The sequence below is a fragment of the Falco cherrug genome, chromosome 5 (genome assembly GCF_023634085.1).
Source record: "Falco cherrug isolate bFalChe1 chromosome 5, bFalChe1.pri, whole genome shotgun sequence".
Taxonomy (NCBI): domain Eukaryota; kingdom Metazoa; phylum Chordata; class Aves; order Falconiformes; family Falconidae; genus Falco; species Falco cherrug.
Window position 1 is genome coordinate 72,141,786 of NC_073701.1, and position 25,829 is coordinate 72,167,614.

General features: G+C 49.8%; 1 protein-coding gene across 10 annotated transcripts in view; it reads right to left on the minus strand.

Annotated features, from left to right (window-relative positions):
- The window catches only part of SHANK3 (SH3 and multiple ankyrin repeat domains 3), a 369,257-nt gene that overhangs the window by 64,532 nt on the left and 278,896 nt on the right, over positions 1 to 25,829 (minus strand). For all 10 annotated transcript variants that reach the window (XR_008732337.1, XM_055710964.1, XM_055710961.1 and 7 more), the window contains 2 exons: positions 20,354 to 20,436; positions 6,378 to 6,502 (listed from right to left, as the gene is read on the minus strand). Coding sequence is in view for 9 of the 10 variants with exons in the window: in XM_055710964.1 (XP_055566939.1) it covers positions 6,378 to 6,502; positions 20,354 to 20,436 (208 nt within the window). In the remaining variant the exon portion in view is untranslated. The remainder of the gene's footprint in view (positions 1 to 6,377; positions 6,503 to 20,353; positions 20,437 to 25,829) is intronic.

Here is a 25,829-nt window from a genome sequence, read left to right on the forward strand (position 1 = left end):
GGGATTAAAAAATGAACCTCTTTACTCCAGTATGAAGAGAAGGCTTAAGTATCTAGACTTCCTGAGAGAGAGGATTTGAAGCATGACAAAAGAGAGAAGAAAAAGCAACAAGTCCAGAAGGTGAGAAAAAAAGAGATGGTATCTCTGCAGAAGGAGAGGAAGGGCCAGATATTCCAGTCTATTATGGTACTTTAGAGCTAAAACACTTGGAAGACTGGGGTCTTGGCTGGTGTAAGGGCCTCGGCTTTAACTGTGAGGGCAAAATTATAAACGTGCTTCTTCTGATGCTTTCATTTCTGTTGGTAGGTGGCATTGTAGGATTGAGGTTACATCTCTCCACAGCTCCTGGCTCCCTCTGCTACAGCTCAGAGCCAGAAGACAATCCAAGGTGGAGAAGCATAAGGATGCTGGGCAGCCTGGCAGCAGGGATTTCCGTTAAAGCTGTGATCAGCAGGAGATACATTCCAACAGAGAGGGGTGAGCAGGCAGTAGCAGCTGCAGAAGGGATGGGTTGTGATTAGGTGGATTAGGCGATCAAAGGCTAATCACCACAGTCATAACAGAGCAGAGCCACAATGAGAGCTGGGGGCACCCCTATGACCTGATCAGTGTCAGTGGGGCACCCTGGCTCAGCTACCCCAGCCCCCCTGCAGCAGAGGGACAGTCCCTGCTCTGTGTTCCAGACCCACGGGATAAGCTGATGGGAGAGGATCTCTCCAAGTCACCCTGCAGACTGAGGGCAACTACTGCCTCCAGGGGTATGGGACTCATTATGGGATGCCAGAAAGTGCATTCTGGGACTGTGCCAGACCTACTGAGATGCTCGGTGCAAGAACAAAGGCAAGAAAAGGGAGGGATGATGAATCAGGCAAGAACAAGCACAGGAGAACAAAGCACAGGGGTGGAAGAGGCCAGCTGAATACCAGGTTGCTGTCAGTCCGCTTGCCTGGCTATGCTCTGCGCTCGGCCACCACAGTCTGACATGTCTTGTCACTGCACTGCCTCTGTTGCCATCCTTCTGGGTGAGGGTGCGCTCCGTACTGTGTACCTCTGTGTGCATGTGCATGAAGGTATAGCTGCCAGCAAGTGGGGAAAGGGCTGTGGGTGGTAGAGTCCCATAGGTGTTGGGGTGCCAGCAGCTCCGGAGACCGGACTGCCTGCGTATCATATGTCGATGCATGTGTAGGTGCATTTAATTTGTGTGGAATCATCAAGCTGGACTGGCCAGTGAGTAGGATAAGAGGCTTGGAGCCAGGGATCAGAGAGTCATAGACCTGGGGCAGATACTGGAAAGACTGGGGGTCTGGGAATTTCTGCTGGAGGGACCAGACTGACCAGTGGGTTTGAGAGCTACTGGTAAGGCCCAGTGTCTGGAGCAGCTGCCAGGGACACTGGTTTGTGTTTGTGCGTGCCTGTGCATTAGGCAGCTGGGGAGACCCAGGACTGGAAACCAGCTGGCGGACAGACCAAGAATCTAAGGCCTGGGGAATCCTGTGCACGCGTGTGTCAAGAGATCCAAGCACCAGTAAGTGGGTCTCGGAGGTTTACATGCTCAAGATGCCAGCAACTTGAGGGGAGACTGGGGGAGCTAGGGGCCAGCTACTGGGCAGACTGGGGGTCCAAGGCTAGCTACTAGAGGGATCCATATTGTATATACATATGCATATATGTATACATTCTCTTCTGACAGGCTTTCATTGTGATCAGTTGGGGAAGAACAGGGTCAGGTCATTTGTGCTGTTTGTGTTTGCATGATGCTGTGTTTTCTGATCCACGTGGCAGGCTGTGTGCTTATGTGTATATTGTGCTATGTGCATGTGTCCCCATTGGGAACGCATGTTCCAAACAGGGGAACATGGAGAAAGTATCAGGTGAGGACACCAATGCTCACCAAATGAGCATCCTGAACTCCATACAGCCATCCCATGGATCCCACTGGCAAAGCCACCCCAACCTGCCAACAAAGCAGGCTCAGCTGGTCCAGGCCAGTCATGCCCTCCATTCATACAGAAGGTGCTGCAGAGAAATGGAAGGCTAAAAGGCTGGGGCAGCTGCATGGCACAGCAGGCTTGGCCAGAGGGCTGGGATGTTGCAGTTTCAACACCGTACAAGTCAGTCAGGTCCCGTACTACAGTTATTGTAGGTTGGTATTAATTAATGAAACAGCTTCAATGCTAAATGCTGAATTTGCCTGAAGCTCTGCTCCCATGTCAGGGGCAGATTCCCCTCTGCAGGTCTCCTTCTCTGGGTGATCTTTGCTGTCTCTTTCAAGTCACCATCAGTTGGACTCCCAGGTCTAACCTGTCAGGTAGCTCTGCTCACTCCTCGTGACAATGCCCCACAGAAACACATCTCACTCCTTCCTGCAAAGGGGAGCCTCGCGGAGGAACGGGAACTGCTGGAGCACCCACCGGACTGCCTCCAGCACCCATGGCCACCCCTCTCCCAGCTGCTGAATTAGTGTGAGGAAGACTAGGGCAGGTCAGGACTTGCTTGGAGCTGTAAGCAGTGTCCCTGCCACCTGTCCTTGCATGAAAGAGCCATTCTGTGGTACTGGAGGAGATGCTCCACACCACCGGACAAGGTCAGCTCTCACAAGGTCAGTTTAGTGTCACTAAACACTTCTCTGCCTGCAAACATGTCTCAGGGCTTTCCACCTGTACTTTGTTATCTGAATTTGCTAACTCCAATGTGAAAGCAGCTTACATGTATCTGGCTGTCTAGCACTGATCTCCAATACCAAGATATCTTTAAAGCTAAAAAACTAAAGATTAATTGCAGCAAGAGATGGTCTCAGGCTACAAGTCACAAGGCTAGAAATGAAGTCTCAAACTTAAAATGCCCATGCACCTTCTACCCAAATTTAACACCTCTCTAATCCACACACTTGCACAGGATGATCAAAGTGGTCCCAGACCTGTACAAGGCTTCAAGCTATAACACATCTCCCTTTCCTAATACTGCCCTCCAATGTGGCTGTACATTAAGGCAAAGCTGCTGTGCTCATTCTAAACCCACCTCCAGCTTCCCTTCCCAAGGAAACCGCACATGCTTATTGCTCCACTTGCCAAAGACTTAATGATCATGCAGCCACAAGGGAAGTCAGCTCAGCTGTCTGGTCCCAAGGGAATGGTAACCCGCTTAGGGCAGGTTATCGGCTAAATACATTTATTCCGCAGTTGAACATCCAAACTGGGAGGGAGGGGAGAGGGCCTGCAAGTCTCAGCCAGGACAAGGCTGCTCCACTGCAGCACTAACCTGCTCCTCACACACTCCATGACTTTATATGCCTTTAATATTCTTCCTTGCTTTGTAATGATACTATGTATCAGAAAAAGAATCAGCTCTATAACCATTTTATCAGATTTATGACAACTGGTACTTCACTGGCTTTCTTTGGAGGCTGCAGAAGACACACAACAGCACAAATAGCATTGCTGGCAGCAGGCTATTTGGGTCACGCAGCCTTTGCCAGCACCTGCCTGCTCGCAGCTTTTGGGGGACTTTCTGGCTGTAAGATCTGTGCCCACGCGCAGGATGGACAGAGCAAACGGCCCCACTGGGAGCTGCTCCCTAGGAGGTTTGCTGCAAGTACGGAGGGGAAATCTGGGCCCCACTAACCGCAGAAAGAAGACACAGAATCACAGAATCATTTAGGCTGGAAAAGACCTTTAAGATCATCAGGTCCAACTGTTAACCCAGCACTGCCAAGTCCACCACTAAACCATGTCCCTGAGCACTGCATCTACATGTCATTTAAACACCTCCAGAGATGGCGACTCCACCATGTCCCTGGGCAGCCTGTTCCAGCACCTGCCAACCCTTTTGGTGAAGACATTTTTCCTAATACCCCATCTAAACCTCCCTTGGTGCAACTTGAGGCTGTTTCATCCTGTCGCCTGTTACTCAGGAGAAGAGACCAACCCCCACCTTGCTGCAACCTCCTTACAGGTAGTTGTAGGGAGTGAGAAGGTCTCCCCTCAGCCTCCTTTTCTCCAGGCTGAATAACCCAAGTTCCCTCAGCCACTTCTCACAGGACTTGTGCTCCAGACCCTTGTCCCTCTGTAGAGCTGAAGAGGGTGTGCTCTTCCCATTGCAAGCAAGCCCAAGTGCCAACCTGTACCTCTGCTGCGAGGTCCTCAGGCCTGGCTCCCCCCTCCCCTTCCCCCTGTGGCTCACCGGCCACGGGATTCCCCGTGCTCCTGGCAGCACATGGCTCCACATCTCTGCAAGTTGGCTGTCAGCCCTCCCACCTGCCCTGCTGCAGCCAGCTGCGTGGGCATGGCACCGTGCGCAGGACTCCCTGCCTTGGACGAAGGGCCCACCACAGCCAGTGCCTCAGCACGGACACACCACAGCCAGTCCCTGCTTCAGGCACAGGGTTTCCATCAACTACGCATTCAAGGTCAAGTCCATCACTGTGTCTGAGGTACTTGCTCCTGAGAAAGCGCAGCTAGAAAGATCCCACAGAGCAGTGATGGAAGCTCCAGGGTGCCTCAACCAACTGCCTGGTATGGTTGTGAGGACCACCCCTGGAAAACAGAGCATTTTTCAGTGTGAGCTTCAGACTGCAGAGAGATTTGCAGCAGCTGAGCTCAGCAAAGCCTCACCACTGGCCCAGGAGCACTTCCACAACCAGGAGCACTTCACACATCCACCCGCCAGAAGCATGCAGCTCTGCTTGCCTTACACCACGCACAGCCACAACCTACACCACACCACCACCACCACATTGGACCAGCGTCATATACTGCATTGCTGGATTTAAAGCCTTATGATTTTTGCACGTGAAGATGCAAGAAAGCAAAATCCCACAGGATGCCAGCCCTTCCTCTGACTGTACAGACCGCCTGTTCAGCATGCGCTGCTCAGCACTTGCTATGAGGAGAGGCCCAACCACTCCGCCTACCTCAAACCTTCACACAAAGGTTCCCTTCCCATCCCATCTAAGCACGGATGGTGTCAATTCAGCCTCATTCCACCCCTGCTGCCACCCCCTTGGAAGGGGCAGGATTCACCTCACATCCCTTCCTGCACGGACTGTGTATACACCTCTGTTTGAAACAAATTCTCTGGGATCTCTTTAACAATTAAGGTACAGAAACGAGCATCTTGACCGAGTGATCCACCAACACTTTAACCACTTCTCAGCTGCCTTATTGTAACGGCCTTATCTCCGGCTTTAAGAAATGCAGACTTGGCCTATTCATACCATATCCATTTGGCATGGATTCTGAACATAATTTTCACTTGCAAGTTATGTCTCCTACACCTTCCTCCTATAGAGAGAAGAGTCCCTATAAACACTAACAAATCAATGTTATTGCTCTCTTTTAAATCGCTCCTTAAAACCATCCTCTGTTGCATTCACTACAAGATGAAGCAGCTGATATGCCAAGACTGCTCCCTGCAGCGTCAGCTCACTGTCCAGAGGCAGTGAGCATCAGCACGGGAGCATCCCATTGTCCCTGTGCTGGGACCCAGCTGTCACCACCTGCTCTGTGCAGGGGCTGTGCGCCATACAGCACATATCACAGTGTTGTCCTGACCTGTCGCTGACATTATGCGCATACACTGATACAAATAAGAACATAATAATAATAATAATAATGATAGTAATAACAACGACAACAATAATAGTAATAAAATAATAATAATGCCAAGCTGTGGGAACAAGCAAGTGCTGTCACTGCTGGAGACCTGCCAGCCAGCTCCAGAGTCCTACCCCTGTGCTCTGGGGAGATTGCACCTCTGTGTCGCCTCGCTGTGCCTTGCTGCTGAGCCCTCTGGCCACTTGTTCAACGTGAAGCTGCCAGTGACTCTAATCCTGGCTTTCCTTTCTTTTAAACATGCCCAGGAAAATCCAGTCAGCTGTGGCCTCAGAGCAGAGTGAAGGCAGTACAGAGCCCCCGGCATCGCCCTCTTGAGAAAGGGAAGGGGCCAAAGGGGAGATACAAGAGCAGAGCTCTATGTACCCAGTCAATGTAATCCTTCTTTCTAGATCCCCAATACTTGTGCCACATTGGGTAAAAGCTGTAATAAGTATCAGTACAAAACAATCCTGATTGGCCTCCAGAGAAGGCATCTAATGAATCTTTTCTCCAACCTCCATTTTTCCCATAATTTCAGTCAGCAGAAGGGAACCTGTCAGCTCATATTCTAGCACAGACAGCATGTATCTGTTTGAAATTATTGTACCTGAAGTACATTTTTTCATCAAGGTATCTAGGCAGCAGGCATTTCAGGAACAATTACCACCCAGCTCCCAAAGCACTTTATAAAGGAAAATAACTTTATGCAAACTGTAGACCCTTGCCCTGCAGACCAAGACGCTGCTGGCAGCCATTGGTCACTCTCCCTGCCGCATCCGGGCTCACCTCGATCAGAAAGTCTCCTGTGCGAAGCCCTGCTCTCCAAGCGACACCTTCCACATCCACCGATTCCAGGTACTGGAGTGCAGGGAAGGCTGGGGTTGGGGTGAACTCCTCAATTGGGGTTTCAGCTGCAAAACACAAAGAGAGAGAGATTGAGTGTGGCAAAAAGCAACCAAAAGGTGGACAAGAATGTTCAGGAGCCTAGGAAAATATCTGTACATTGGTTCAGAAAGAACACGTATGCAAGGCTTAGCTTGACATCAAGGCAGGAACCAGAGGTAATGCTACATATCTACAGTATTCATCAGCTTTAGACTCTGAGAGAGCCCCAGAGCCTCCTGGACATGTGTGACTCCCAGAGTCACATATATTCCCACAAGGTCCCTAAAGCCTCATCCACCTCCCAGTACCACAGACAAAATGAGGACATCTATGAACAATGCCAAGAGGGGAAGAACTCACTCCTTCCATGTCTACATTTGCGTTAGCAGCTCCAGGCCTTTTTCCTAGTCAGCAGAGAAAAAGCCATGTGCACCATTCACCTGAGCTGCAGACATGGCACCTGCTTCCAGTGCCCCAGACTGGTGCCCCTCTCATGCTGGTCCTCTACAGGAGACCATTAGCTCAGGAGCAGAGAGCCACTGGTTGATGGACATCAACATTAGTCATATGAACCCCATTCTCCATCAGTGAGATATGAATTGCATTCCTGGTTGGAAAACCTGCTCCCACCCTCAAAAAGCCCACCATTTCCAGGGAAGGGACTTTCTCAGATGGACCCAGGCAGCACGCCTACTTTATCCAGCTCCAGCACATCTTGCTTCACTGTCCATCCAGGATGAAGTAATTTTGCATGGGGAATGTCCTACTTACAGCAGAGAGATGCCCATATGATGTATGCACCTTGTGTGATGCGACAAAGGAACAAGCTTCCTTTGCCTGTTTATCAAGGGCAGATCTGCAGATGTTCAGAAACACCCAATCCATTAAAGAAGTTAAGCAGAAAGGCCACAGCTACTTTTTATGTGCTGGCCAGACTCCGCTCACCCGAAACTGCCTGCAGTACCCTGATGGGTTGCTGTCCCCAGCACAGAATATATCACTGTGGCTGTTTCAGGGGCTGGTCACAATGCTCTGAGAAGATTTTTATTGCAAACAGACCTGCTGCTTGTGTAGCTGCTTTTGGGCAGAGGGGATTCACGTCTCGCTAGACAAGACCATAGCATTGGATCAGTGAGGACCTCTTCACTAGGCCTTATATGACACCTGAAGCTCGAGACATCCCTTTTCTAATGGCATGCAATCTCATTACTTGCTTTCAGGTGTTATCAGGCAGGCAGCTGTTCTGAATAGCTGGTGCCACAGGTGAGGGAAGAGAGAAGTTACCTTTCCAGGAAAAGTGCTGCTTCTTGGCATTACGACACCTGGGCACTGACTTGTGTAGCCTTCCAGAGAGCAGCATCTACAGGGTCATTCCAGCTCTTCCTCCACTTAGTGGCAGTCCCAGGACTAGCGAGGGGACTGTGCCACCTCTGGTGATCTGTGCTACACTGGTTCTGGAGCTGTTCTCAGCTGGAGGCAGCCTCAAAGATGAAGCTGAAGATGGGCTACCAGATACTGGAGTATGCAGCAAGTGAGGGAGTTGGGGGGTGAAGGTGCAATCCTGAAACCACCTGTGCCAACTACTCTGTATTCCCTGCCTGCAGAAACAAGAGACTATACTCCACGTCACCTGACTGTCACCGACAAAGAAAATTATTGATGCATTAGCAGTAAGGGGCTGAAACCCCCAGACACGCTCTGACAGATGTGCACTCTCCTGCCAAGCGTGATACACACCGGAGGGTCAGTGAGTGGGTTTTTCTCCTGCTCTCCCTGGGACAGCCCCTTTGTTCAAGGCTAGCTGTCAAGTAACAATCGCAGCTGTACAGCAGAAGTCCTCTCCTGCAACAGCAATACAGCAGTTATTCCGCTGAGTAGCTCTTGAACACACTTAAACCACCAGGAGGAGATGAGGCTAACAAGCCACTGTTTTGCTAAATGATGCAGCATATGTCATGCACCAAAGATGCCAGCACCTGAAACATCCATGTTTGGGTTGCTGACCAGTGGCTGGCCAACAGCACGGCACTGCCACTTGCACAGCATCAGTTTAAAAGTGCGATGCAGAGTTCCTGGCACCAGTGGTGGTGACGTGGACTATCTCAGCCCCCTGCTCTACGCAAGCACTAAGTTTAGGTCTAGTGGTCTTGACTGGGGTGCATACAGATTCCTGGCAAATGGTGTATGTGATGTTGTGATGCGTTACTTTGCATGACTTTCTCTAAAGTGTAATTAATACAGGAGCATGAAGAAGGGCCTGCAAACCAGCACCAAGACCAGCACAAGGGACTCTCACAGTCTGGCTGTGATAGCTCGTACTGTCCCTGCCTCGAGCAGAGTAATTCTCACATGGGTAGGGGAGAAGCTGAAACTGGGTGGTAAGAAATGCAACAGCGAGGCCACGGTTGCATGAAACAGCTGGCTCAGATGCAGAGCTCAGGAATTCTAAAGAGAGACACGCTCCCCAAACCCTGGCCAGGCTGGCAATTTCAGAGCCAGGTGAACCAAAGGCTCTCACTCAGGGCTTTTCAGTGGATTGATGGAGGTGTCTTTTTCTCACAGGAATCTTTAGTCTGTGCAGGATTCACTGTCTCATCTTCATTCGGAAGAGCCATTGGTAAAAGGACACTCTTTGCTAGTGTAGGGACAGCTCTGAGCAGGATGCACTGAAGGATCCAGGCTAACTTTCTAAGAAATCAAACACCAAATGTCTTCTTTAGTGGCTGGTGATGCTTGAACAAACCATTTGCCTTAAACACATGCAAAAAGCACGTCAGAAAAAAACGTGATTATCTAGTCTGATATCATGCATGACAACGGCCAGAGCCTTCAAGAAAGGTCCCTGCAGGTCTGCCTCACCTCAGCTGATGTATGCAGAAAGCATGGTTTAGTTTTGTTAGCAATATAGACAGTGATGTACTGTATCAACAGGCCTAGGTAAATTACTTTTCACTCTAAGTCAGTGGTCCTCGAACTTTAACCAGGGGGCCGGCACGCGGTTGAAGTAGCAGGCAGCCATCTGCGGCTGCTTGGTTCTCCCCCCCCCCCCCGCCAACCCCCGGCAGGGGGGGTCTGTAAATACCAGGGGCCGGATTGAGGACCCTGGGGGGCTGTATCCAGCCCGCGGGCCTTAGTTTGAGGACCCCTGGTCTAAGTCTATTATCAAAACAATGTATTTTTTAAGAGCTGTGTCAAAACCCTAATAAAGCAGTAGATTTAGTAACAGAGTCAGTGGATGATCTTGCACATACATCTCCTTTGACATCAGGTCACTCCAGTAAATGTGACCTACATTCTTTCTTTCGTGTGAAATGTATAGACACTGATGTAACACAGATAAAAATATTTCCATCATTTACCATACTACTTATTATTTTATTTAAAATTTTTATGCAAGATTTTTCTGCTAAATCAGATAGCCATTAGCTAGTACCGGACCAAGTTTGCCTGACGAGATGTTAACATGCTGAATGATCTGAGATGGTTTTTATCAACAGCTTTCCATGACTTCTTCCTTTGATGGAAACTAGCTTAAGTGGCAAACAGTTGATAAGTCATCTTACCTATTTTTAGAAACGCTAACGTTAACATCTGATTTCTCCAAATCCCTCAGGACTTCCCCCATGTTAAATTCAACTCTTTGGATCTGTGTTGACCAGCAAGTTTTTTTCAATAGCCTGAAGCTCAAAGAACCACAAACACGACCTTGCTGTAGACTGCAGCTGCAAAACTAGGTGCCCAATAACTTACGCTAGATGCAGGCCCAGATGGATACAAAGTTTAAGGCGAGAAAGACCTTGTATATTGCCTGAACCTCTGAAAATGAGAAAAAGGGGAGACTCAGGCTCTCTGAATGTCAAGTAAATTATTTATATAATGATAATGAGACATACGGTCTCTGTAGAATATCAGCACTGTACTTCACAAAACAGGAGCATCAGCATGACAACCAGTGCTGCCCTCTCATCATACATGCATCATAATTAAGTCATGAAAAGGTTAAGTGGAAGCCCTGGTCCCTGGGGAGGACAGAGTTGGACAGATGACAATTTAATTGGTTTCCTAGCCAGGAGAAGGAGCCTGATGTGAGCAAACCAGGTTACCACAGTGACTCCAGATACACCCATCCCACCAGGCTTGCCCCCCCTTGGATCCCACGGTTGCACAATTCAGCAGCACTGCCCCACACTTCCCTACCATGGGGCTGGTGACAGCCAGCGCATGGTGAAGGAATCCTAAGTCACAGCTCAGAAAAGAGTCACCTGAGGGATAGCTCAAGGATCCATTTTTTGTACTGGTCATCAAAGATACAAACTGATAGGGAATACAGATAAAATTAACCTAGGAAACCCAGCCTTATAGCCAATTTTGTCACCTGCATTATTGATGTGTTACATGAGGACTCCAGGCACATAATTTTCCGTGGGCTGGAAGCCATATATATACAGTAACTGCATGCCGTGATACACGATTTGTAAAGTGTCACTAGTGCCTTAAAGATTCAGTAAACAAGAAAATACATCCTTGAAGTTGGAACCGTATCCTTATGAAACAAATACGAGAAGCATAATTTAACAGACAAGGGGGAAAAACACCGACAGAGAAAGCAACCAGCTCTCCTCTGCTACCGCCTGAAGTCCCAGCACTTACAGGGAACAAGAAAGAAGCTCTAGTAATGGACAAGTCAACATGAACCAAACCATCCCTTTTCGATGCAGACAATGAGGTCTGCAGGGCTAACTGCTCTGGGTGTCTCCAACAGCCACGTCAGGCAGGAGCTGTGACTTCCAGGTGTAGGTGCAATCCAGCGCTGGACTGCCCATCTGCCTATATTAATCACAGACTCAGGCAATACGGAGGAAACCTCCTGGAGTCTGCAACTGTGCTGCCTTGTTTCAGAACTTTCCCTTACAGCTGCTTTTAGTTACAATTTAGCCAAATATACCAGTGCTGTGATTGTACCTGGCCAGTACTGACACTGCTCTATACTCTACTGCAAAGGGAGAAAATTCTCCTGCAGTACACAGTAATTAAAGCCTCCTGGGTAAGTACCAGAGAAGTCGTAAAATCAGCTTACCACCTGAAAGCCCAGCCCTGCCCTTACTTGTGGGGACCAGGCACATCATTTTCTCAGAACAGAACAAAACTAAATGAAATGTATGTTGACAGCAACCCTATGGAGCACCTGCAACAGTGCCATGTGCAGGAGACCCTGGTGGTGGGGATGTCTCTTTCCAAAGCACCAGAGTCTTCTGAAGGGGGCAGAAGCACCTCTGGAAACTAATGCTCTGGCAAAGGCAAAGTCTGTGCAGCCACAAGCCTGATACGGGAAACCTGTGCTCCTCTGGGTCACAGGAGATGGAGCCCTACACAGAAGATGCTGCAGCACATGCTGCCTGAGCATGGCTGTAGGCAGGCACCCACGCGCTGCCTGCAGGCAGCATGCCTTTCAGAATGGCCTGTGGTCAGTACTGGCCACGGGGAAGGGACGGCTCCCAACAAACCTCAGGAGCTTGCTCTTCCCTAAAAGCCAGCTTTTCGGAGGTGGTAGACAGATGCCGATGTCAACGGGACTGCAGTAGGCACCAGCCTGGTACTGAGATGCCTGATCCATCTGTAGGGCTGTTCTGCTGACAGCTGGAGACCAAGGAGCAGGGTGGACACACAGGGGATGGTCAGAAGAACCAATATGGTTTATTGCCCAGAGCTGCCGAGCATACACCCCTGCCAAACAGCCCCAGTCACATCACTCACATACCGTTGTAACCTTTCCACTGGTTCCTGACGCTCCTTTTTGCTGCTCCAGTTTCCTCCCAAATGAACAATCTGCCTCTAGCTACTTTCCCCCCCATTCACACCAGTTTTGCTACATCTGTGCTCAAACCTGGTATTTTTAATACCATTACCTAGGTAATCCCAGCTTTATCTGCTATCACTGAGGGGTTACCTCCTGGGGATCCCAAAGGTCTCTAGTATTCCCTGTCAGTTATCTGTGAAGTCTGGCCACTTCTAGCATCACTCCCCACCCCACGCTGACAAAATCCAGCCATTCCTCCAAAGCGCTGCCTGTGACACTGTCAGCTCCCTCACCATTGTCTCAACACCAACAAAACAAGAAATATTAACCAGAACAACCTGCAGTGTTCAGAGCTGGCTGTAGCCCCGGTGATGGAGGAGGACACCAATACTTCTTACACAACCTGGGAATCCTGCCCTATGCTTCTCATGGAGGCTGAGAGGCAGGAAACCAGCCACCACAAAAACCAGCTTGGGACCAGACCCTCCAAAATATCATTTCCAGATCAGAGCCTGCGGGAAAGCTTTAGGACAGAAGTATGTAATTCAGTGACAATTCATCTATAGGTGCCTACCCAGGAAGAAAATAAAATTTGTGGAAGCTCTCTTATCCAACTGGCAAAGGCTAAACTAAATCAAAAGGTTTGGAATTCAATTACAGAAATTCTTGCTGGTAATGAGGTAAAACGATCTAACAAGGAGGTCTACCATTCATTGTAAAAGCTCACGACCTTAAATTTCAGGAAGCATAATTTGTACCTCTCAAGGAGCCATTATATTAACATTACAGCTGTGGTCCTGCAATTTGATCACAGCAGCCATTACCTGGTCTTAAACACTCCGTCCGGGCTGTCTCACACCAGGGACACCAGCTTCAGCTGCACCTGGAAGAGCCAGATCACCAGGAAGCCCCGGGGTGGCTATGACACCAGCCTCAGCACCACAGGTTGGAGGGCAAAGGCCCTGCAGCACCCCAATCCTGCCCTTTGGGCACGGGGGTGCTGACAGCCCCTCAGAAGCCAAGAAGAGGGGTCAGCTCTGCCTTTGCCACCGCAGGGAGGATGGCATCACTGCTGGCACACAGCAGCATCCTAAAGGGATGCCCATGCCACAAAACTAGTTCAGTGGTACCTGTCATGGCCACAAGCGCGCCCAGGCCTGAAGAGCCCGCTCTTCCCCTGCCACCCATGCTGCTTTTCCCCTGGGCTACCCAGCGTCATGAGGAGTTGCTCCCCAGGACCCGACACGGTAAACCCCAGCCTTGATTTTGGCTCTTGCAGCATCAGTTGATGGCACTTCAAAATACAGGCTTTCTGGGACACTTGGCAGCGGAAAGGGCTGACCATGTCCTGGCAGGCATAAAACACAGCATGACCAGCCCACCAAAAGACGAAACCGTATTCTGCGCCGGTGCGGCCTCACCGTGAGCACTGTGTGCAGTGCTGGGCCCCACAATTTAAGAAGGATGTGAAGATCCTCAAATGCATCCAGAGGGGAGGGCAGCAGAGCTGGTGAAGGGCTGGAAGGCACGTCCTGTGAGGAGCAGCTGAGGACTCTGGGTTTATCTAGTTTGGAGAGAAAGAGGCTGAGGGGCAACCTCATTGCCCTCTGCAGCTTCCTGAGGAGGGGACGTGCAGAGGGAGGTGCTGAGCTCTTCTCCCTGGGATCTGGGGACAGGACGCCTGGGAACAGTTCAAAACTGCATCAGGGGAGGTTCAGACTGAACATTAGGAAACATTTCTTTGCCAAGAGGGTGGTCAAACAGTGGAACAGGCTTCCTGGCGAGGTGGTTGATGCCCCAAGCCTGTCAGCGTTGAAGAGGCATTTGGACAATGCCCTTAACAACATGCTTTAACTGGTGGACAGCCCTGAAGTGGTCAGGCAGTTGGACTAGATGATTGTTGTAGGTCCCTTCCAAGTGATATATTCTTTTCTTCTCCTTTTCCTTCTCTTTCCTCTCTCCTCTCCCTTTCCTTTCCTTTCTCATTTCCTTTCCTTTCCCTCCTCTTCATCTTTCCCTTCCTTTTTTCTCCCTTCCCCTCTTTTCTTTTCTCCTCAGACAAATTACACTTATTACTAGCCAAGCCTGGCAGTGAAAAGTAGTGCAAGTTAATTCAAGCAGAAAAAATTGTTACGATCTGTGCTGGTTTCGGCTAGGATAGAGTCAGTTTTCTTCATGGTAGCTGGTGTGGGGCTGTGGTTTGGATTTGTGCTGGAAACACTGTGGATAACACAGGGGTGTTCTCGTCACCGCTGAGCAGCTCACACGGCGTCAGGGGCTTTTCTGCACCTCACCCCATCCCACCAGCCACCAGACCGGGGGGCACAGGGAGCTGGGGGGGGACACAGCCGGGACAGCTGGCCCCGACTGACACACGGGAGATTCCAGACCCTACGGTGTCATGCTCAGCATGTAAAGCTGCAGGAAGGAGGAGGAAAGCGGGATGTTTGGAGTGGTGGCACTTGTCTTCCCAAGTCCCCGTTACAAGTGACGGAGCCCGGCTCTCCTGGGGATGGCTGAGCACTGCCTGCCCATGGGAAGCAGTCAATGAATTCCACGTTTTGCTTTGCGTGCGCACGCAGCTTTTGCTTTACCTGTTAAATGTTTTTTATCTCAACCAGTTTTACCACTTCCACCCTTCCGAGTCTCTCTCCATCACCCTGGGGATGATCACTGGGAATGAACATGCGGCTGTGACAGTCGGCTGTGTGGGGCTTAGTTGTTGGCCGGGGTTAAACCACAACAATATCCCAGGTACTTCACCAGAAACACATTTACAGAGTGAAAAATAAAATAATACCATAGCTGCCTCGGTACTTCTCACTTAAAATCCTGAAGGCATGTCTCAGTTTGAGGGCAGGGAGCCACACAGCACTGTTCTGACACCCAAACAGAGCACTGGAGCAGCAGGTACCTGCTTGCAGCTGGGTGGTCAACAGGTACCAGTACTAATGGAGTACGTGTGTTTGGGGGCAGGGAGAAAACTGCTACAGCAGTTATTTAAAATCAGCTCCTGAATTTTTCAATTTCTAAGGCTACTGTAAAAAGGCATGCCATAAGTAGCAATGGCCATATCTAGAATCTGCTGGGCCTTGTTCCTAGTTTTCCATCAGATCTCCATAATGAAGACACCACCCTTAACAACACAGATGACAGACATGGTGTTTGACATGCTCTGTCTAAACACCTCCAGTCCTAACTTCTGTCCAACCTGAGGGTCACAAAGTGTCACACAGTCACAGAATAGTCAGAGTTTGAAGGGGCCTCTGGAGATCACTTAGTCCAACTCCTGCTAAAGCAGGTTCTCTCTCCCAGAGCAGGTTGCACAGAGTCACAACCAGGTGAGTTTTGAATGTCCCCAGAGAAGGAGACCCCACAGCCTCGCTGGGCAGCCTGTTCCCCTGCTCTGTCACCCTCACAGCAAAGATGTTTTTCCTCATATTCAGGTGGAACTCGCTGTGCTGCAGCTTGTGCCCACTGCCCCTTGTCGTGTCGCTGGGTACCCCTGAAAAGAGCCTGGCCCCGTCCTCTTGGCACTCGTCCTTAAGGTGTTTGTAGACACTGATAAGATCCCCTCTTGGTCTTCTCTTCTCTAGGCTAAACATGCCCAGCTCTCTCAGCCTTTCCTCAGAAGGGAGATGCTCCAGTCCCCTCCTCATCTTCGTAGCCCTGCAGTCACAGCACTCTGCACAAGAACCACATTCTGAAAACCATCAGTGAGCTCTTATTTCCAAGAAACTTTATGATACCACCACTGCATACAAAAACTTGCTGCAGGGCTTTAGGACAACTCTGCCCCGAGCAAAGAGCAAGATCCTCACCCTTTGACTGCACTTCCCTCACCGCAGCCTGTGGGACAGGAGCTGCGGCTGTCAGAGACCCCTGCCTCTGGCCAACAAGACCCAGCACCAGGCACTTCACAGCACCCAAACTGAGCTTGCAGAGACTTCTGAGCCTGAGGTCCTCATACCAAGTGATGGACAGGAAACAAAACTAAAATGCTCTAAAATGATCCATTGATTGCTACAGACCCAGGCAAATTCTGGGCTTGGGTGGCCAGTTCACTGAATTCACCTAAGGCCATTAGTCTCAGTATCTGCAATGCCAGTCGCTCTGGCTGGTATTTACGCAAAGAGTTGCAAACACAGACATCTGATGATGAACATCAAACTTCAACCGTCCTGTAGAGAGAAAAGTTGCAAAAAGTGGCAAAAAGCAAGCGGGAGTTTGTAAAGTGAGCAGATGACATCCACACAGAGATTCTCCCTAACCTGAGCCCCAAGCTCTCTGCGCTTTCCCCTGCAAAGCCCCAAAGCCCGTGTGGCCAGAACTCAGTCTCAACCACAGGACCGAGTCATGGGTGAGCAGCTCGTGTGTGGCACCAGAGGAGGAACACAGCACACCATGCATGAGCTCGCCCATGGCCAGGTGTGGGCAATGGGCGCTGGCCATGGCCGCATGGGCTTCAGGTGCAGGGCTGGAAGCCGTGCGGTCACAGTGACCAGCTTTCCCGTGATACTGAAGGTAACAAGATGCTCCCAGGGAGTGCTCTGGAGCAACCAGGCAGCTGGGGATGGCAATGGCTCCTGCGGAGCTGGATGGGATGGGGCTGGGGTACAGACTGACCCTCCCTGTTGGCGAGTCCCATGGATCGGCACCTGGGTCACGAGCTGTGACCTGCTGGTTTTACAAGCGCTCCTTGACAGTTTGGCTCAAATGCAGGGACTGACAGCAGCCGCAGGAAGGGCACTGAGGGGCACAGAGGCCATGGCAGGCAGAGGAGAGCAGCAGGGCCTGGGGCTGTGGAGAGCCCACGGCACCAGGGCAGGTAGTGTGTCAAGGACACTCACTCCATGGAGCAAGTGTGGCGAGCTGGGCAGAAACCTGGAAAGCACATCTGCATTCAGCGTCAAGGCAGGTGCACCTGGTAAAGGAGGTGAAGTGCTTGCTTGGCTGGAGAACTGGTGTGTGTGTGTGTGTGTGTGTGTGTGTGTGTGCAATAAAAAGTTGATACTGCTTAAGAAAGAAGCAGGAGCAAACTGACTCCCACACTGGATCATGGATCAGCACAGCATCTTCTCCCCAGCAGTGTACTGTATCAGCTGCTTTGGGAGACATGCAAATCACGGGAAGCAATCACCACGGGAGCTTCGAAACTTCATGAATCACCTGCCCCACACCTAGTGGCTTCTCCTCAGACTAAGGAGACAAAGGAAAGCTCATGCCCTGAAGCAAGGACACTTGGAGCCATTTCCTTTTCTATTTTTTTTTAACACTAGATTTGTATTATTTGCAATATCCTTGCTATTCATAAAATTATCTGCTTCTTCCTTAGAGAGTAAATTCCCAAGTCAGGGACTGCCTGTCCCTCTCCTGCTTTCACAGAACCCACCATAACCAGATGCCCATGAGCATTAATTGGCCTAGACACAATATTCCTTGGCCCAGGGTACTGGCAACATGGATTTGCTGAGACCACGTGAGGTGCAGTCACTGTATGAGTGGTAACAACCACTGTTTACACGGACGGCCCCAGGGAAGTATGTATGAATATTTAATGACTCATATTACTAAATAGACTAAATAGACCTGATCTGTGGTCAGGTTAGCCAGGAAAAGGGAGGTTGCTCTAGTCTAGGCACAGAAGACTGACTGGTTGAGTTCTGGATATTACAAGCCAAGAAACATCGCCTTCCAGAACTTTGAGCACAGGTCTATCGTTTGTGTATGTGGAAGGTAGGGATGGCCTCTCCGGGCCACGAAACGAAGAAGTGAATCCACCTGCTCATCACTTTCTGTCACGGTGCTGAGTGAAGGGGCTGCTACATGGCTTCCCATCTGCTTCAAATGATTGCCTAAGGCAATGGCTGCAGGCAAGTCCTGTGTCCAAAAGGTGCAGATCAGGATAAAATATCCTTTGTCCAAATGCTCAGTTGGTTTGACTGGGACATCACCTCCTGCTGGCACTGGACGGAGGTGGAGATGGGACAAGCTGGGAAGGACTGGCTCTCCAGGGTGGTGGAGAGCATGGTCTGCCAGGCATGCAGGTGCTGAGACAGCTAACGTGGCCAGGCAAATTTGGGCTTGGGAAGGAATCAACCCTCAGCAAGACCGGTAGAAGCCATGCAAGATTTTCACTATCCTCTGCAGCACAAAGTGCAGTTTCCTTTGAGGATCATCCAGCTGAGTCTCACTTAATAACCAGCTCCCTCCCTCTGCAGGGACTTTGCCGATGTTCTGGTCCCTCCCATTTTCAGACCCCTTCTCCGGTTCACCCAACGATGCCTGAAGTGTTTTGCACAGTGTCTCAATGAAGTGTGAGTGGTGGTGGGCCAAGAGAGAGTCTCAGCGCTCCTTCCAGCTTAAACCCCATGGCAGCAGAAACCACCAGGCTGAGTGGCTGGGAAAAAAGGGGGTGACTCGGAGCCACCACATTCACTTCTCTGTAAAGAGGATGCTGCTCCCCAAGGGGCTTCAGCATACTCCCCAGCACCCCTGTCCCAGATGGCAGCATGAGAGACCATGCCTAGCCTGCGAGGGCTCCCAAGCCACAACCCTCTGCAGCCACAGGCTGCTCAGTGGCCCCCGCAGCAACGCCAGGCTGTGAATCTGTAAGCCAGACCCAAGTCCCACACAGCCTCATGCCCACCGTTTCATCTGCTCCAAGTCCTCTCTTTCAGCCTTAGCAGACAAAGGAAAATACAAAGCCTACAAACATTAGGAGGGCAAACAAGAAAACAGAAAGAAAAAAGGAAATGGGACAAAATTTTTCCCATTTTTCCTAACACAATAGCTGCAAGTCTGATCTGGCAAAAAAATGGATGCCATTTTGAGCCCTGAAGTTTCACTTCATGTTACACAGACTGATGTGAGCAGCACATGGACAGACACGTATGTCACATACATAGGGAAGGGGAGAAAGAAGGGAGGAAGAGACAGCAACCATATTCCGACAGGAACGCAAACACACCCACTGGCACACAGAGCCCTTTCGCAATATGGACAGAACAAAGACAAATCAGGAATCCCCACAGAAAATCACATCCAAGATTAAAACCCAAATCACAACGATTTCCAGCCACGCCGAGGTCCAGGAAAGGAGCAGCACTACCAAATGAGCTGGCAGCCACTATTCTAAGCTTTAACTCTTGCATCTCACACCCTACATGCAAGGAAGGGATGGAACCATGCACTGCTGTGCCTCTGCTTTCAGCAGCTGCATTTCTGAGATCCTCTCACCTCTCCCCAGCCTTCAGCCTGGAAGTGCTGGAGAGAGGACTCTTCAGCTGGAGGTGGACCTGCCGCCCGAGCACAGGGGGTGAAGCTTGTTTCCTATGTGAATGGGAGCACATTCATAACCAGTCCCTAAGGGACTCTCTTTTTTTTGCAGCATAAAGACCAGTTTCTGGCACGAGGAGCCACAGGAACAACCCGGTCCGAGGTACCGGCTGCACGAGCACAGGTGCTCCAGGGCTGTGCAGGGGACACGTGCCCCAGGCACGAGCAGAGGCTGTCTGGCAGCACAGGGTCGAAGGCATGGTGGCAGCTGCAGGACAGACATCTGCTGGTTTGCCCTCATGCCGGGGCTGAACCCCAAGGCAGCCAGGGCTCCCAGAAGGACCCCAGCTCTACACAGCAAAGGTATAGTGAAATACTTCAAGCGTTGCAAAAAAAAAAAAAAATCCATGGAGAACACAGGCCCTGCCCCACAGGGCTTACATCTGCACCTGAAACAGAGCAGATGCACTTTACACGCCCAGTAAACAGACAGAAGTGAAAACTACAAATGCAAAGCTATGAATACCGGCATTTGTACCAGAGAAACACCCCAGAAAGTGTGAGAGATGCATATTTGCCATGAATGGCATTTTCTGTACAATGCATGTAGCCAGAGACAAACTGCACTGCATCTGCCTAGCTGCCAGAGGGGGAGAAGAGAGTCCCCTAAGAGACCCCGATGCACAGGGGCTTGCGGGCTGCTCGGCGCAGCCAGGGAAAGGGGGTCCTGAGCACCAGCCAAAGTGAGGAGAAGGAGCTTTCCCTCCCAGCCCCAGCACCGAGCGAAAGAAGCAGCCCTTACCTTTGGCCCCTCGCAATACAAACCCGAATCCCTCATGCTCCCTCTTCTGCAGCACGGCCGTCTTCTCCTCAATGATGTAGTCACTGGGCAGGAAAGAGCACAAGAGAATGATGCTAGGGTTAGATTTCAGCACCATGCTGCCAGGCGGAGGTGGCCTTTGTGCCTGTGACAAGGAGACCTCTTCTCATCGACCGTTTCATCTCAGCAAGGAGTTGGGCACAATCTGCTTCCCTCCCTCCCTTGCCCAAAGTCAGAACAAAAAGATGAAAGCTACTTTCCCTCAATGTGTAGGTGGAGGAAAGCCCCGGCTGCCTGGATCACCCTTCTGCCCACCGGTCCCCTTCTCAGTCACCTGCATACGCATGCAGGGAGCTTAGTGATCCCGCTTTGGGCTTCCCTTTAAATGATGCCCTTAGCATATAACTGAAGAGTGGAGCGCCTGAGCAGAGGAGGTGCGGGGAGAGGCAGCCATCCATCCATCAGGGAACCAGCGCTCTCAGACTTTCCCGTTGCCTCTCGTATGAAAAAAATTAGATGCTTGACGAAAGGAGAGGTGCCTCTTTGGTAAGTTCCCCAGGAGGGAGAACAGCAGAGTTTATATCCTCATCCCGGCGCTCTGATCTTCTCTTAAAAATCCCCCCCCGCGTTGCTAAGTAACGGTCTGTCATTAGCAGAGGGGGGATGCATTGCATTGTCCTAGTTTAACAAAGCTGCTCTCCCTGCCCTCTGCCGTGGCCAGACGAGAAGAACGGGGAAAATCCAGCAGTGGAGAGAGAGGAATGGATGTGCGGCTCTGCGCAGACCCCGGCCGCCAGCGACCCTTCCAACAAACCACCTCTACGTGCGCCGGGAGGGGCGGGGGGCGCACGGGGAGGGGAGATGGGAGAGGGATTCTCTCAGCAAACTGGAGCTTAAATGCAGCCCTGCAAATCCCTCCCAGCAGAGCCGCATGTCTGACATCAGAGTGGAATTAATCAGGGACCTCGGTCCTTCTCGGCAGCGCGGGGAAGGAGCTTTACACACGAGCCAAGCCCGAGAGATGCGGAGAGGGAGCAATGGCGCGGGCTGGCCCCCAGAGCCGGGGGTGTGCGACCAGCCATGGGCTCTGCCCAGCGCGCAGCGGTGGCGACAAAGCCTCGTGCGGCACCGCACTGCACAGAAACACGCTGCCAAGGAGCAGGTCGAGCAGTGGGCGCGCAGGCAGGCGCGCTCGCTGGAGGGAGGAGACGGCCGCGGACGGGCGCTGGCACAGAGCAGCTGGGCTGGCACACTGCGGTATGAGGTGCCCCAACATGCGCGGTACCGCCGCCGCAGGCAGGCACACGCCCCACCGGCACACCGCGCCTGCTGCCTCCTGCCCCTGGCTGCGGGGAAGGGGTGGGCTGCCGGGGCTCAGGCTGCACCCCATGGCACCCCATGTCACCCCCCGGGACCCTGACGAACACAGCAGGGTTGGGGAGGCAGTGGGTGTTTCTGGATGGAAGGCAACGGGCTCACCATGCTGCTGCGTGGACTGGGCTGGCAACCGTCGCTGCTGTGCCTACTTTCTAGCAGCCGTGGACCGCGACCGACAAGCACCGAACAGGACACACCTCTGTACCCTGTCCCTGTAGCCCCTCATCTGCCAGTGCTACACTTACAGGCATCGCAATCCCATTTTGGGTGGGTAGTTCTGCGATTCTGGCGTTAACGCCACAATATTATCTAGCTTCTAGCGAGAGGGACAGAAATATTCCTTTGTTTTCCAGACCAAGGGAAGGTGATCACGAAAGCAGATACACGCAATACACTGCTGCAGGTACCAAGGCAGTCTGGAAGACATACAAGACATCGTCCATGGAAACTAACACAACACACAAGCCTCAGTTTCTTGGACTTCCCCAATAATTTCACTTTGCGCTATAATTCTGGACATGCTTCAGCATTATCTGTGAAAAAACAGGGTACCTACAAAACCAGTGACTTCATGCAACAAAGTACCTAAACATGGATAAACTTCAACAAAACTATGTGAACCGCTTTAAAGGAGGCAGCTGCTGTCATACAGTCATCCCTTTATGTCACATTTTCAACACATTGCCTGACTTTCAAAAGCAGAGCTGGTTATGCATATGTTCCTCAATATGCGTAAAACTCTCCCTTCTACAACAAAATTCTCTCTTCCAAGTGTAAAGCATCCTACTGGAGACAGATTCATAACTACCATGCCCAGAAGAGGTCATCACGGTAACATAATCCTCTTGTCCATGTGACAAGAGCCAGATAACCTCAAACCATGACTCCTCAATCAAAGTAGCTATGGGTGCCCCATCCCTGGAAGTGTTCAAGGCCAGGCTGGACGGGCCTTGGAGCAACCTGGTCCAGTGAAAGATGTCCCTGCCCATGGCGGGGGGGTGGGACTAGATGATCCTTGACAGTCCCTCCCAACCCAACCCATTCTGTGATTCTGCGACAAGCCTTTTATCTTCTATTTGAACTATGACTTACCATTTAGGAAGAGAGCTAGACCTAAGACATTCCACATCCACAGGAATATCTCCTTTTTTCCATACGACATGTTAATCCCCTGTAGATGAACTGTGCCAGATCTTAACCCCCTACCAAGAGCAACTTCTGCCACCTCTAAAAGAATGTGTTTGTGCATGTGTACATGCAGGAGAGAGAGAGAGAGAAAGGCAAACAAATCTTTATGTACAAAATCACGATTTCTATTTTACCTGGTGGTGGGATCAAGTCCCCAATTTGTCCTGCTGCAATTGATTTATCAATCAGAAAGTGAAGAATCCATGATGAAAGAAAATTCTGTATCGCTAATTCCTCTGTGGTTGTTTCATCCACGTGATAAACTGAAGAAACTCTTGACAAAACTGCTCATACCCTGTGTAAGTACAAATTCACCCAGCCTCCCCCACCAACCATCATCTACCAAGATTTCCTGCAATAATGTAAGCCTTTAAGTAAGTCTGATGTGTTGCTGCTCTTACTGCAAGTTATTCTGCAGAAAGAATATTTGATTCTTTCTGCCACCTCTGAATTATTCCTCCTCCTACAAATAAACTGGCAAGAAGTACCTTCCTTCAAAACTCTAAGCTTGTCAGAAACAATAGGCAAACTCCTCAACACACTACCTTCTGTCCCTGAATGCTCCAAAAAGCACATAGATAGAGCTACCTGTGGGATTTTTAGAAACGCTGGATGTTCATTTTAGCTCATTTTCTTGTTCTGTGATGTCCAGAGGGATTTATGAAGTTACGACTCGCAAGAGGGATCTTGCAAGAGCATTACCAGTTTAACTCCCTCTGGAACCTGCACACCTTTTGCCTATTGCCATCTAGCTCTGCAGACACCTAAAAATCCTCAGATTCATAACTGGCCACAGCACAATCCATTGCACAGCTTCACATTTTGATATAACCACACTAATTAGTTTTACAGGTAGATGTATATAAAAAGTGAAACAAAAAGTCCATACATTTATGTGAACTAGATTTGTGGGGGAGTAGAGAGACACCTGAGATGCCACTGATCAGCATTGCTGGAGCTCTGAGGGCTGGAAAAAGCAATAAAAACCCACCTGGGGAAGGAGATGAAGCAGCGTAATCAAAGACCTGTGACAGCGTCATACTGAAAAAATAACCTGAATTACTCACTTTAAAATTTTTTTCTCAATAAAAATAGGAGCTTTCAAAAAATAAGATGTAGCAGGGAGGTATTTTTAGGAATCAGAGAAGGACTAAGCAAAACAGTGATTTAATACTCGTGACATCTGTGTTTAAATAAAGTTATGATACTCAATGGAAAAGAGCACCTCAAGTTCCTTGCCAGACTACTGTGCCCTACATATAACTGGTAAATGAATAAACAGATGAAATAATGTCATGATACAGAGACGCTGGAGCATGGCTCTTCAGAGCTGCTCCAAGAGAAGACACAAACTCGACCAGACCATCTCGTTTCCGCAGGGTTGACTGTCAGACCTTCTGCTGGTTTGACTTTTGTTGAAACCAAATTAAAGACAGTTAATGCACATTTAGCTTGACTACTGCAAATTATTTTAGTAACTTTGTGACTGTTTGGAGGGTCAAACCTAATGGAACTATCAAATGAGCAATTAAAAAAATAGCACGGTTATGGCTGTATTAAACAGCTACAGGTAACTTCCGGGAACACTGTAGCAGCAAAGAGAAGCTCTGATCCTAAAGTGAAAACACAGCAGTTAGAAGAATTAAGAGTTTATTCCAATTGTCTGGTTCTGGTGAAATTCACTGAAAGCGCCTGTGCAGCCAGTGGAAAGTATCTGACATCTATGATGGGTTGTCTCTGAAAGCTTGCATGGGATGCATGGCACTCCAGAAGGTCTGAAAAAGGGACGATGCTCATCTTTAAAAACAGGCAGTAGAAAGATCAAAGTAGTATAAAATGAAGCAACTCATCTTTAATTCCCAGGAAAATCCTCTAACAAACAGCAGAACAGTTTAATAACACATCTAGAAGAAGAGAAGGTGATAAATAGCAGGTGGCACAGATTTGAAAGAACTGGTTGTGCTAAACGAACCTAATTTCTGTTTGAACATAATAGGTCTCATCAATGTGGGAAAGACAGTTCTGTAGTATGTATCTTGATGTCAGTTAAGCATTTTGAATGCTCTCACAAGGCACTGTCATAAAAAACAAGAGGGGAATTTCAAGGTGAGTAAATAGCTGTTTGACACATTTTTTACTCTTGAACTGGAAGGACATATCAAGCGGGATTTCACAGGGATCTGTCATGGGACAAGGTCACTGTTTCCACTGATGACTAGCATGTAACAGAGAGTAAACTGAAATTTGCAGAAGGTCCAATCTGAGAGGGCATCAGCATGTTAGAAGAGCAGACTGGGATTCACGTGGTACTATCACTGGAGAAATGGTCTGAAAAATACCAGAGGAAAAAGGCAAAGTGCAAGGTGCTAGAGTCAGGAACTATGAAAAGAAAAACAGAAGATGAAGAAGGGCTGTCCAGGCAGCCAGCTGGCAGGAGAGGCTGCAAATACCATCCTGGACCCACAAGCATCAGCAGCAGTGTCACACTTTTGTGTAAAAAGGATGACAGACTGACTGGAGGTACACAAACAGGAGTGCTGTCTAAGACCTGAAATAATCTTTCTGCCCTATCCTATGCTGCAGTAGCCTTGGGACTCATCTAGTTAAATGTGGGTGTATATAAAACAAGCACCTACAGTGAGCAAGTCTCTCTGGGCTCCTTTTAGACTCAATGGAGAGCTGTTCTGTGAAGTCAATGGAGCTGTGATTCATCCCATGCTGAAATGACCGCCTACATTTTGTCAAATGAATGGCACCCCTGGCTCCACTGACTGTGCACATCTGTATTGACTCCCAGGGTGAGCCAGGGCGATGAGCTCAGACACCTACATGGTAGACACCTACAATGAAGTAACGTGAATCACATTACTGAAGTTAGGTAACACTCCAGTTG